The sequence below is a fragment of the Dysidea avara genome, chromosome 5, assembly GCF_963678975.1.
Source record: "Dysidea avara chromosome 5, odDysAvar1.4, whole genome shotgun sequence".
Taxonomy (NCBI): Eukaryota; Metazoa; Porifera; class Demospongiae; order Dictyoceratida; family Dysideidae; genus Dysidea; species Dysidea avara.
The window spans coordinates 10134830-10146920 of record NC_089276.1 but is presented as its reverse complement, the minus strand read 5'-3'; the positions used below and the strand labels follow the sequence as shown (position 1 = coordinate 10146920).

Genomic DNA, 12091 nt, shown 5'->3' with positions numbered 1-12091 from the left:
TAACCACTGACATACTTTCTAACATCTATGTGGACAACATCCTTAGTGGTTGTCACAGCTCACAAGAAGCCATTCGCTACTACAAGGAAGCAAGGCACATCATGGGACAAGCCAACTTCAACCTTAGATCATGGGCGTCAAACTGCCACCAACTAAATTCACTAGCAGCAACAGACAATACTGCTGATAGTCATACTACTGTCAATGTTCTTGGCCTGCAATGGGATACCAAATGTGACACCCTACACTTTGCTGTAAAATCAGCTCTTCCTGAACACCATACCCTTATCACAAAAAGACAAATTTTACAGCAGTCTTCAAAGATATTTGATCCTCTTGGTTATCTAACTCCAGTGACAATTCAGGCCAAGCTCTTATTACAACAACTGTGGCAGAAGAATGTGAATTGGGATGAGCCACTACCACAAGCTCTGCAAGAACAATGGGTCCTCATAGCAACAGAGATACGACAAGCTACCAATTTACCAATTCTCAGACGATACATCGTAGCTGAGGACACAATCACCATAGATCAATTACATATCTTTGCAGATGCAAGCAAAAGAACCTATGGTGCAGTTGCGTACCTCCGATCCGGAAGTTACACAGCCTTTGTCATGGCCAAGACCAGAGTTGCACCTTTAAAGGAGCTGACTTTACCAAGACTAGAGCTAATGGCTGCAGTGGTTGCTACTAGACTAAGTGCATTTGTTATCACCTCCTTGTCTCTTAAGAAAACACCACTCTACCTCTGGTCGGACAGCCAAATCGTGTTGTACTGGATACAACAAAGGAAAAAACTGAATACCTTCGTATCCAACCGTGTGAATGAGATTCACCAGCTCACGCCAGATGCTACATGACATTATTGTCCCACTGAGGAAAACCCTGCTGACCTCCTAACCAGAGGAATCAATGCCAACTCACTACAATCATCCACCCTCTGGAAGAATGGACCACCATGGCTTTGCAACGAAACAGAATGGCCTAAGTGGGCGTTATCACCCATTACTCCACTACTTGCAGCTGCAGCCACAGCAGAGGACTTTATCCCTACAGCCTCGACACCATGTCAGACTGGGGTTCATCAAATCATCAATCCAGCTAACTACAGCAGACTTGGTAAGCTTATTGCTGTCACCGCATATGTCACTAGGTTCATTACCAACTTGAAATGTCGATCGTCCAAAACACAACATGGACCACTCTCTAGCGATGAACTACATAATGCCAAGATGTGCTAGATCAAAGCCTGTCAATCAGAAGTCTATTGGAAGGAACTGGCTAACCTTACTTCACAGCCACCCATTAACCGATTGCCACTGGTAAGGCAACTCAGACTCTACCTAGATCATGATGGCCTCATCCGCTGTGGAGGTAGAATTCATAATGCTCCTCTGGACCAATTAGCCAAATTCCCATATTTACTTGCCCCCAAGCATCCTTTCACTTCCCTGCTTGTGTACAGCATTCATGAGAAACAGTTTCATGCTGGAGTGGACAGCACTCTGACTGCTATAAGACAGGAATACTGGATACCAACAGCCAGGCAATACATTAGAACACTTTTGCGGCATTGCACAACCTGTCAACGACACATTGGTAAACCCTACCCAGCACCTGATCCGGCACCGCTACCAGCAGTTCACACTTGTGATGTGACACCATTTACTGTGACTGGTGTTGATTTTACAGGAGCCCTATATATTCAACAGAATCACAGTGAGCAAAAGGTATATATCTGTCTGTTTACTTGTGCCACAACCAGGGCACTTCATTTAGAAATCATCACAGATCTCTCCACCTACACCTTTCTTCTGGCATTTCGAAGATTTGTGAGCCGTAAGTCTCTACCACAGATAATCATCTCCGATAATGGTTCTACTTACCTCTCAGCTGCTGAAGAGTTGACATCATTGCTAGCATCTCAAGAGCTGAAGGAATCCCTGGGTAGACAAGGAGTAATGTGGAAATTTATTCCAAAACGTGCTCCATGGTATGGAGGCTTTTGGGAGAGGTTGGTTGGTCTTACTAAGATGTCATTGAAGAAAGTGTTAGGCCGAACTCACATATCCTTACTCATGCTTCAGACACTAATTACTGAGATTGAGGCAACACTGAATGATAGGCCTCTAACCTATGTTTCCAGTGACATTGCAGACACTGAACCTATAACCCCAGCTCACCTCCTCTATGGCCGAAGAATCACTTCCCTTCCTTATAGGCGGGTGGAGGAGGATGAAGTTGTAGGTCCAACGTTTGGAGAGGATAGAAGTATTGAGAGAAGAGTGAAACAGCAGGCATCATTACTGCAACACTTTCGTTCAAGGTGGAAGCATGAGTACCTCACCTCTCTTCGTGAGTTCCACAAGACTTCCGGAAATAACCAACAGAAGATAGCAGTGGGAGACATAGTTTTGGTTCATGATGACTGTAAGAGGATTTATTGGAAACTGGCTATTATTGAGAGTTTGATTTATGGAAACGATAATTTGGTGAGAGCTGCTAATATACATACAGCAAATGGGAGAACTAATCGGGCCATAACAAGGCTATATCCGTTAGAAGTTAGAGCGAATGCTGCAGTATCCAACCATGATAAGAAGGACTCCACCAAATCTGACAATCTTGATGAAGATTCTGCTGACATTGGTGACTCCGGACATAGCGTAGACAGACCACAGAGAGATTCTGCTAGACGAGCAAGAGTTCAGACTAAGGTGTGGTGTGAGGAACTCAATGCCCCCCCCGGAGGATGTCACGGACTAGTAAAGAACTTAGAACTCTTTGTAGACTAATATTGTAGTATACGTCATTTCCTAGGCCAATTTAGAATTACGTAATGTATGATTGTACCATGTGACAAGTAAGTAACAAAAATGGCGTACTAGCAGATGTCAATCGAGGTACTAATCCATTGAATCCTAGCTGATCGCTCGTACGTTAGACAGATTGTGGTCGTAGTCCGGACCGATTCATCGACATCAGTATCAGATATGCTCTCCAAAGACCAAAGCTCTTCCTCCTCTACAACAATTAACAGATCAATCAAATATCTATTATCACTTGTCTTGTATGTTTTCAGTTGTCAATGAGGAAAAGGAGAATTCTAAACACAAACTCAACCTAGCCTTGTTGAATCTTCAAAAGAAAATGGTGATGCCAGAAAGCAGGAAGATATTTCTTCCATATCTAGCATTCTCCAAAAACATATTGGAATTTCAGAAAAGATTGAAAAATCATTCTGCCTAGGTCAACGAAGAGATAAATCCCATCTTTTACAGATTAACAGTCAGTTCCGAGCAAGAAAAGGCTGCAATTCTCCGCAACTGCACAAAGCTATGCAATAGTGACAATCCAGATGACGTTAAAATAATTTCATTACTCCAGATCTTACCCCTTTAGAACAGGCTGCTAACCAAAAACTTCAGAAAGAGCTCAAGGAAAAGAATAAACAAGGATTTTTTTCTCGTATAAAATTTGGTCAGATAGCTTGGTATATGAACTCTTTACCCTGCACAACAAATCCCCCTATGATTAACAATGACTCTTCACCTATTAGATCAACTAGTTCTCTATCACTGTAAAAACAGGAGTGTTATGGTAGCACCAAATTGGGGTGTCAAGCACACTGTGCACCACCGACACCCTTTCAGCTATTCTGACACCCCAGAGGGTTTCACCCACAATAGAAAACTTAACATTTGTTGAAGGTTGTCATGTGGGGTGTTGTGTAACACCCTGGTGGGGTAACACACTGGTGGGGTAACACACTGGTGGGGTAACACACTGGTGGGGTAACACACTGGTGGGGTAACACACTGGTGGGGTAACACACTGGTGGGGTAACACACTGGTGGGGTAACACACTGGTGGGGTAACACCCTGGTGGGGTAACACACTGGTGGGGTAACACACTGGTGGGGTAACACCCTGGTGGGGTAACACCCTGGTGGGGTAACACCCTGGTGGGGTAACACACTGGTGGGATAACACACTGGTGGGGTAACACCCTGGTGGGGTAACACCCTGGTGGGGTAACACACTGGTGGGGTAATACACTGGTGGGGTAACACACTGGTGGGGTAACACCCTGGTGGGGTAACACACTGGTGGGGTAACACACTGGTGGGGTAACACACTGGTGGGGTACCATAGTGACATCCTTGATTCCCTACACTAACTTTTAAGCCACAGCCACAAGCTGGGAAATACAGAATTCACTACCATAAAAACTGATACCTTCCTTACAAAAATAGTATCCTCATTAACTTCTTTACAATGATACCACCTTTGCACGTGTGCATAAGCTACGATTTTCATCGATCATCAGTAGCACAATACAGCAGTTTTTTCAAGGGAGCCCTGCCAGAAATTTAGGAGAGCCTAGTAGGGCAGAGCTCACTCTTCACAGTATTGCAGCCAACACACAGGTTGGGGGACATCTCACTCAAGTCACAACTACAAGCCACATGCTCCCCAGTTGAGGAGAAACTAAACCAAATTCCCAATCTCATGGAACTTTTTATTCCTTGGCCCTAGATATGTTAACAGCAGTGTCGTAGACAAACCACACTTGGTAGCAGACTGGTCCTATTTTCTCACAATGGGAAAAGCTGACAAATTCTTACCACCATGAAGGGCTACAGGTTACCTCTGCAACAATGGCCGAGTCCCAAGCTAGAGCACCTGTGAAGATACACTAGATTCTATTCAATTGGAAGCTTTCATGCAACCAAAATTTCAGGCTGCAAAAGGCACAGTGGTGCCTACTTACACATTTAGTCAACCCCTTTTTGTTGTCCACAAAATAGAGTAGAATGGTGCCTAATCATACACTTGAGTCATCTGCAAGGTTGAAGAACTACACATGATGCTATCACTCTTATGAAGGGATTCCCTTATGGGTCAATATTGACCTAAATGATGTGTAATTAATAGCGGAGGAATTCCAACCCCTATTGCTATTTCAAAATTGACAGAGAAAGTTCTTACACTTTCAAACCCTCCTGTTCAGGCTTTCCACCTTTCTCTTTACTTTTATCAAATCACATTTCTCAGGCAGGTGGGAGTTCACATAATCATTCATGCTACAACCAGAATGCCAGTAGATAGAGCTGTTGACATTATTTAGGTACAGAATAGTCTTGTGTCCCCATGCCCCTTGGTAACAGTCGGCTAGGCTATAGCCTGTATAAAGTAACTGTGTGAAGAGGCCAACTTCCTTTATAGGATAATTTTTAAAGTGGGAGTAGAAAATTCTTGCTAAACCTTTTCTGACACCTTATCATGTGCAAGGGGAGGGGATGAGCACCCCGCCCCATTATTGTACAGTATGTTTAAGGGTGTGAGAATGAGTTGTATCAGCCATACACTGGGGACTCCAGTCAACCACATGGAGTGCTAACGCCACATATTTTGTGTATTAAACAAACTAACAGCCTGAAGATACAAGGAAACAAGTTATAGCAGCTGCCATTATTTCTTCACAATAAACAGGCCTTTTATTAGTAGGAGTGTCCCATACATTGGGTTCACTGATAATTGTAACAGTGTAACAAACTTTTGTCCATGTTTTTCAGCAAGTACTGTACACACTTACACTCTCAAGTGTAATTAATTTCAAAATTGGTATGATTTCTGTTGTCTGTGCCAAGCATACAAGATCTATGGCCCATCGCCTGGCCAAGACTCCCCACCTCCTAAAGCTGTATAACAACATAATTGAAGAACAGGAAAGCAGAGGATTTATTGAGAGAGTCAGTAGCAGTTCTACATGTATTTCAACATCCACACACTACATCCCTCACCACCCTGTGAGGAAGGAGTCCTTGACTACACCTATTCGTATTGTTTACAATGGTAGCTGCAAACAGTTTCCAGATTTACCAAGTTTGAATGACTGTCTCAACTCTGGACCCCATGCCTTAATGATCTCTGTGCCATTCTCATACATTTTCATCAACACAATTTTGCCTTCTCCTCAGACATAGAGAAGGCATTTTTACATGCACACCTGGATGAGATAGACAGGGACTTTACATGGCTCTCTAACCCAGCTGGTCCGGACAGCTCATTCACAACATTCCACTTCAAAGTTGTACACAACCTGTTCTCCATTCATGCTTAACACTGCTATAAGTTACCATCTGAGTCAGCAACATCAAGTGATCTTATTCACAATCTCTACGTGGGCAATATAATTTAAGGCTCTCAAAGTGAAGAAGCAATTGTGAATGATCCAGGTCCATACTAGGCAACACCAATTTTAATTTATACTCTTGGGCATCCAATAGCAAGCAACTCAATGACATAGCACGCATACACAATATGATTGATGACACCAACACAGTTAAAGTTCATGGCTTATGGTGGGACACACAATATTTGCCTCCCCTAAACCAGATGCTACAATATTGGTAATGCAGCATGAAATCTTGAAGAGGACTTCCAGCAGAGGAGGGCGGTCAAGTTTTAAGCGCTATGTAAAATTATTGCTTTAATCGCATAGTTGAACTTGGTATTTCACGTGAGCCTTAATAGACCCAATACAAATCTAGTGAACAGTGAGGTTGAATGGGGTTTACTGGATAATCGAATTGGGTTTAGTGTAAGTTTTAAGATGGTATGTTTGGTTTTTCAAAAACCCTTTGGTTTATGGCGATATTAACAATGTCATGTATATCGGGCGCAATTACCTCAGCCCTTCGCATACCATACGAAGCAGCAATAAACATTGCGTGGTAACTCCTGTCGTTCTTCAGCACATTATAAACGAACCATTTGTATAATATATTTTAGCAGCGCTTAAAGCGTGACCGCCCTCCTCTGGACTTCCAGTATCTTTGATCCACAATCTCACCAGTAACCATCACTGCCAGGATCTTCTTACAAAGTCTATGGCAGCAAAATCTGAATTGGGACACACAGTTAAGTGAAGATTTAAGTAACACCTGATATGAGATCACTGTCAATATCACTCAGACAACCACAATGCTGTTTCCTCGTCAGTGTATTACATGATGACACCAACTGACACTACACTCCACATATCTGCATATTCCAGTCCACGTGCTTATGGAGCAGTTGCATACCTCCAATATGGTACACAGTCAGCCATGCTAATGTCAAAATCAACAGCAGCACCCCTTAAGCAACACTCCCTACCAAGACTACGAGTTAATGGCCGCTGTGCTTGGTACAAGACTTTACAACTTTATCTCCACTTCTATCAACACTGGCTTTAATGTTTGTTTCTGGTCTGACAGCAGAGATTGTCCTTTCCTGGATTACCATCAAGAAAACACTTAAGCCATTTGTCAACAACTGCGTGAATGAAATAAGATCAGTCTCAGCTTCATGGAAATACTATCTATCAGCAGATAATTAACCCAGCCATTTACTTACTAGGGGGATCACCTTCCAGTAGCTGAAGCCCATGCGGTCAATGGAGACATGGCCCAACATAGCTGAACTTGGCCAGCATGGCCACAAGCTGAGATTCTACTTATTCAGGCAGAATTTGATGAGGAAGTTGAGACACCACCAGCTGACACCACCAAATCAGTTAGTGCAGGACTCCATCACCTTGTTGAAGTAAAACGGTTGAGTAAGTTAAGCTGCTAGCTACAACTGCAAATGTGCCTTCATAACACCAGGAAACTTATATCATCACATCAGACAGGATCTCTAACAGTATCTGAGTTAGCACAAGCCAACCTTAAATGGATCCACAACAGCCAACATACGATGTTCACCAACGAGATTACCAACATACAGGCACGCCACAGTCACCTACCACTAGTGAGACAACTGAGATTGTTCCTAGACAGCAACCACTTGTTATGATGTGGAGAGTGCATTTATAACGCCCCTCTAGCAGAACGTATCTGTTACCATCATGCCACCACTTCACTACACTTGTGATTCAGAATGCCCCTGTAGCACAGCTTCACAGTGGGGTAAATCCTATGTTACGTCAAAGCTATTGGATTCCTTGTGCTCTTCAACGGATCAAACCCAGTGTGTAGTGTGCATGAAGACCAGTGGTCAGCCTTATGCCATTCCTGACCCACCTCTCCTTGCAGGGTGAGCCATTCACCATTGCAGGAATCGATTTTACTGGTGCCTTATATGTCCACACCACTCAAGGAGAATGAAAGGTTTACCTATGTTTGTTTACATGTGCGAGTACCTGACTGTCTTAAGAGATACCCATACGATCACTGGAAACAATAAACGGAGAATCAAGATCAGAGAATAAGATCAGAGATGTAGTACTAGTTCACGATGATGCACCCTGGATAAAGTGAAAGCTTGTTGTGTTTGAAAGCCTTAACAAGAGAGCAGACGGACTGACCAGATATCCGAACTACTACTGGCAAGACAAACCAACCAGTTGCTCGTTTGTATCCACTAGAAGTGACAGCAGCTGTGACAACCATGAGAGCTAAACCACAGACCAGTGAAACTGATGTGTACGGAATCATGATACTGAGAATGCATCTATTGTGCATGCACCTGTCCACTAGGTAACTGATGGTTTGTTCGGGAGGCAAATAAATGTATTGAGAATGGACCCAGCAGGTGATTCAAGGTGTCGAACACTGAGAGATGTAGCTGCCAAGTGCTGCTGTCCTGGTGGTGCCTTAATTGCCAATCTCTTCCCTCCCTTTCTGTTCAGTAGCTAGAGCTCTGTTGAAGATGCACAGTAAGTTAGTCAAAAGTGCTTGCCTGACAGCAGACGCATGGTCAACTGGTACCCACAACTGCTGTCAATGTTGACAGGCTTTCCAATTGTACTTCCACCAACCCAATCCTCCCCAAGTGGAGGGGAGGTTGTATCTGATTGTTTTGGCCTATCTCAGACAAATTTATGAAGCACAGGGCTAACCAGAGTGTTACTGAGCTTGTCATCAAATTACAGAGAACTATCAGCCAGGATGGATGGTGTTATAGACAGGGTATCAGTCTTATTTCAACAGCTTTAGCTAACATCATGACAGACCAATTTGACTTAAGACTTAAATACTATTCCACAACCCATTCAGATGTTAAATAGGAAGCCACACACTTTGGTCTCGTATTTGATGACAGCAATGTTTAATTGCAGACTGCTGGTACCTAGCTGGTACCTAGCTACAACAGCTCAGGGAACACTAAAATTGTAGTCAGCTTCCTTATGAATTACTGCAAGTCATCAGTATTGACAGTTATACAGCTCGTCAAGAAGGCAGTTACCTTTCGAACGAAGAGTCTAAGGGAAATACCATAATAATCATGCAGTGCTGTATCTTGTATCCACCACCTCCTCATGTCCTTATACAGACCTTATCCTCAGGGAATTGTATACACATAAATGTAAAAGATGCTGCACAGTAGAACCACACACACACCACACACACACCACACACACACCCCACACACACATGTACATACAATACACCAAACTACAACAATATATATTAACACTCACAGTTTGCTCAGAAAGGTTTATCCTCACTACATGGTGCCCACTGGCCTGACCTAACGCCATCACAAGAGACGTCTTACCCACACCTGGGGTACCCTCCAATAAGACCGGTTTGGTCAACTGCAAGGCCCTCAGCAGTCGGGCAGCATTAGACTTTGGTCCTGAGGCAGCCAATGAATACTTGTCAGGGAAACGAGTTCCATGAACACCTAGAGGAGAGTAGGTGTGATATGATTGGTGGAACCATGTCTTACTGTTTTAAATTATATCACCAAATCACAATCATAAACATCAATTTTCTAGGTGGTGGTTATAACACAAAGAGCATCAGAAGGAACAATTTATTCACCACAACAACACTTGTGTTGTGTCTGTTGTAATCCCTGGATGTGTTCATCATATGCTCTTGGAACACATCTCGGCTATGTATCTACAAATACAAGACTTACCCTTAGATATATAGAATGGTGAAATCCCAAACTGATTGTCAGAAGTTACTTCTACTTCCATGCTACAAGCTTCACCAACAGCCAATGGATGGTACACGTTACTGGATGATAACTGTTCATTGAGGAATTGTGTACACAGGTCTCTGTCCCTGGCTAACTGCATGAGGTCACCAGTTTCTGTCATGAGACTGTCCACAAACACAAGTCGTGCTCCATGATAGTAACACTCTGATGGGACCAGTCTTGTGGATAGTGTGTTCATGAATGTCACCCATGACAACAGGTCCCTGACACTGACTGAGTTCCTGCATGAGATTATAAAACATTTACTAGCTAGCCTACTGTTAATCAGGAAAAATTCATCATCAAAAAATTTTGCAGCTGGCTGTATCGACAAAAAACAACGAATTATTTTTAACTATTTGCGCATACAAATATTAACATATAGTTATTCTGTCAAAATTTTTTTGTCGATTTTACCAATGACAAAATATGTTGCGTCAAAATTTTAATACACCAAAATTTTCTACACCAAAATTTCCTGATTACGGTATATTATGTTGATAAGCCAAGGTTGCTAAAGTGGAACTCATTAAATTTTAAGAACATTTAAGTAATCTACATAATAGTGGCCTTGGGAAGCATAAGTCCATATGACAGTCACACACTACATTACCGATGCATCATCTTTCTCTGCTGGAACCAGTGTAGGAATTCCACCATTAACTGACTCCAATTGATGTCTATGTATCACAACATAAAAAGGATGATTGTCAACTCAACTGACCTTGATCAACAAAACAAGGCTGCAGGTTATGACAGGCAATCTTCTGGTAGTCATCCCTGGTCATGTTATTAGGACACCATATCTCAGTGAACCTGTTTCTTAGTGCTGGTGATAGCTACATAGATTGTAGTATAAGTCTTAATCTGCACTCATTGAATATTTACAACAAGTACGACAATACTGTTTGTGCGGCTGCTCTTACTTCTTTCTTGCCGTAGTCTCCTCCAGGGTTCATGGTGGCCATCAACACAAACCCTTGCTGGGCAGTGATCTCATAAGGTTGGTTAGTGATGGAACAACCTTTCTCTGCTACGAGTAGTGTCCTCTCTGGTTCTAGTACAGAGTTGAGTCGTTCCAAAACAGCATCATCAGCCAGTGAGATCTCGTCGATTAACAAACAACCTCCATCTTGCATGGCGTGTACTAGGATACCATCTGTCCACTCAAACAGTCTAACTTCTGATTCCTCCTATGATAGTGTGAAAAGTTAAGAATAAAAAGCACATACAAAAATCACAAACGCTCACAGTGACACACACACACGCTGACCTCATCAGTTATAGCATCATCTTGGTCCTGTCTCCTCCTGGCTGGTCGAAGTCCTCCCAGAAAGTCAGCAGCTTCAGTATTCATGTGACAATTAATAGAGTACAACTTCCTACCCAGAATACTGGCAAACAACTGGCATAGTGTAGTTTTGCCACACCTGTTGAACAGCTTTAATACAAGCATACATAAATACGCATACAGCTCCTACCCTGTTTCTCCAACTAGTAAAACTGGTTCATCAAACTGGATTGCCCTCCCTAAGAGCACAGCGAGTCTCATCAAATCTTGTGTCCACACCAGATGACTAAACAGTTCAGAGTGTACACTCTGTTGTAAGCTGTTCACTATATTAGCTGTGGTGAGGCTGGTCTGGTCCCCATAACCAAATAACGAGGGGATATTGACAGTTCGTTTGAAATGTTTCTCAAGGGTAGTCCTGATTGAATCCTCCTCAGTAGGGGTGCGAACTTTGCCAGCTAAAATCAAATAACCTAACAAAGAATTACATAGCCATGACATAATATGTATTTTTCTGCCAGTTAAACATAGTGAATTAGGCGGAAAATAGCCTTGGATGGGTACACAGGTGTTATCACATGCATAATTGGCAACTGGTATAAAAGGCATGATGTGTGAAGATTTGTCAATTCTAAGCTGTGTTTTCTCATAGACTGCCTCTACTCGTGATGTCAGAGACAACGGAGCAGAAGCTAGATGCATTGATGAAATCTGTATCAGACTGTCTGAATGACACCAAGCGCAACATGGATGAGAAGTTTAAGAAACTTGAGGAGGACATAGCAACTTGCCATGGAGCAGGCTCTTAAACAGGTG

General features: G+C 42.8%; 1 protein-coding gene across 4 annotated transcripts in view; it reads right to left on the bottom strand.

Annotated features, from left to right (window-relative positions):
- Window positions 1-12091, bottom strand: part of LOC136255428 (midasin-like) — a 116463-nt gene that overhangs the window by 63211 nt on the left and 41161 nt on the right. For all 4 annotated transcript variants that reach the window (XR_010700893.1, XM_066048188.1, XM_066048190.1 and 1 more), the window contains exons 29-35: window positions 11466-11748; window positions 11258-11414; window positions 10911-11177; window positions 10709-10823; window positions 10598-10664; window positions 9922-10226; window positions 9476-9681 (exon numbers count right to left, since the gene is read on the bottom strand). Coding sequence is in view for 3 of the 4 variants with exons in the window: in XM_066048188.1 (XP_065904260.1) it covers window positions 9476-9681; window positions 9922-10226; window positions 10598-10664; window positions 10709-10823; window positions 10911-11177; window positions 11258-11414; window positions 11466-11748 (1400 nt within the window). In the remaining variant the exon portion in view is untranslated. The remainder of the gene's footprint in view (window positions 1-9475; window positions 9682-9921; window positions 10227-10597; window positions 10665-10708; window positions 10824-10910; window positions 11178-11257; window positions 11415-11465; window positions 11749-12091) is intronic.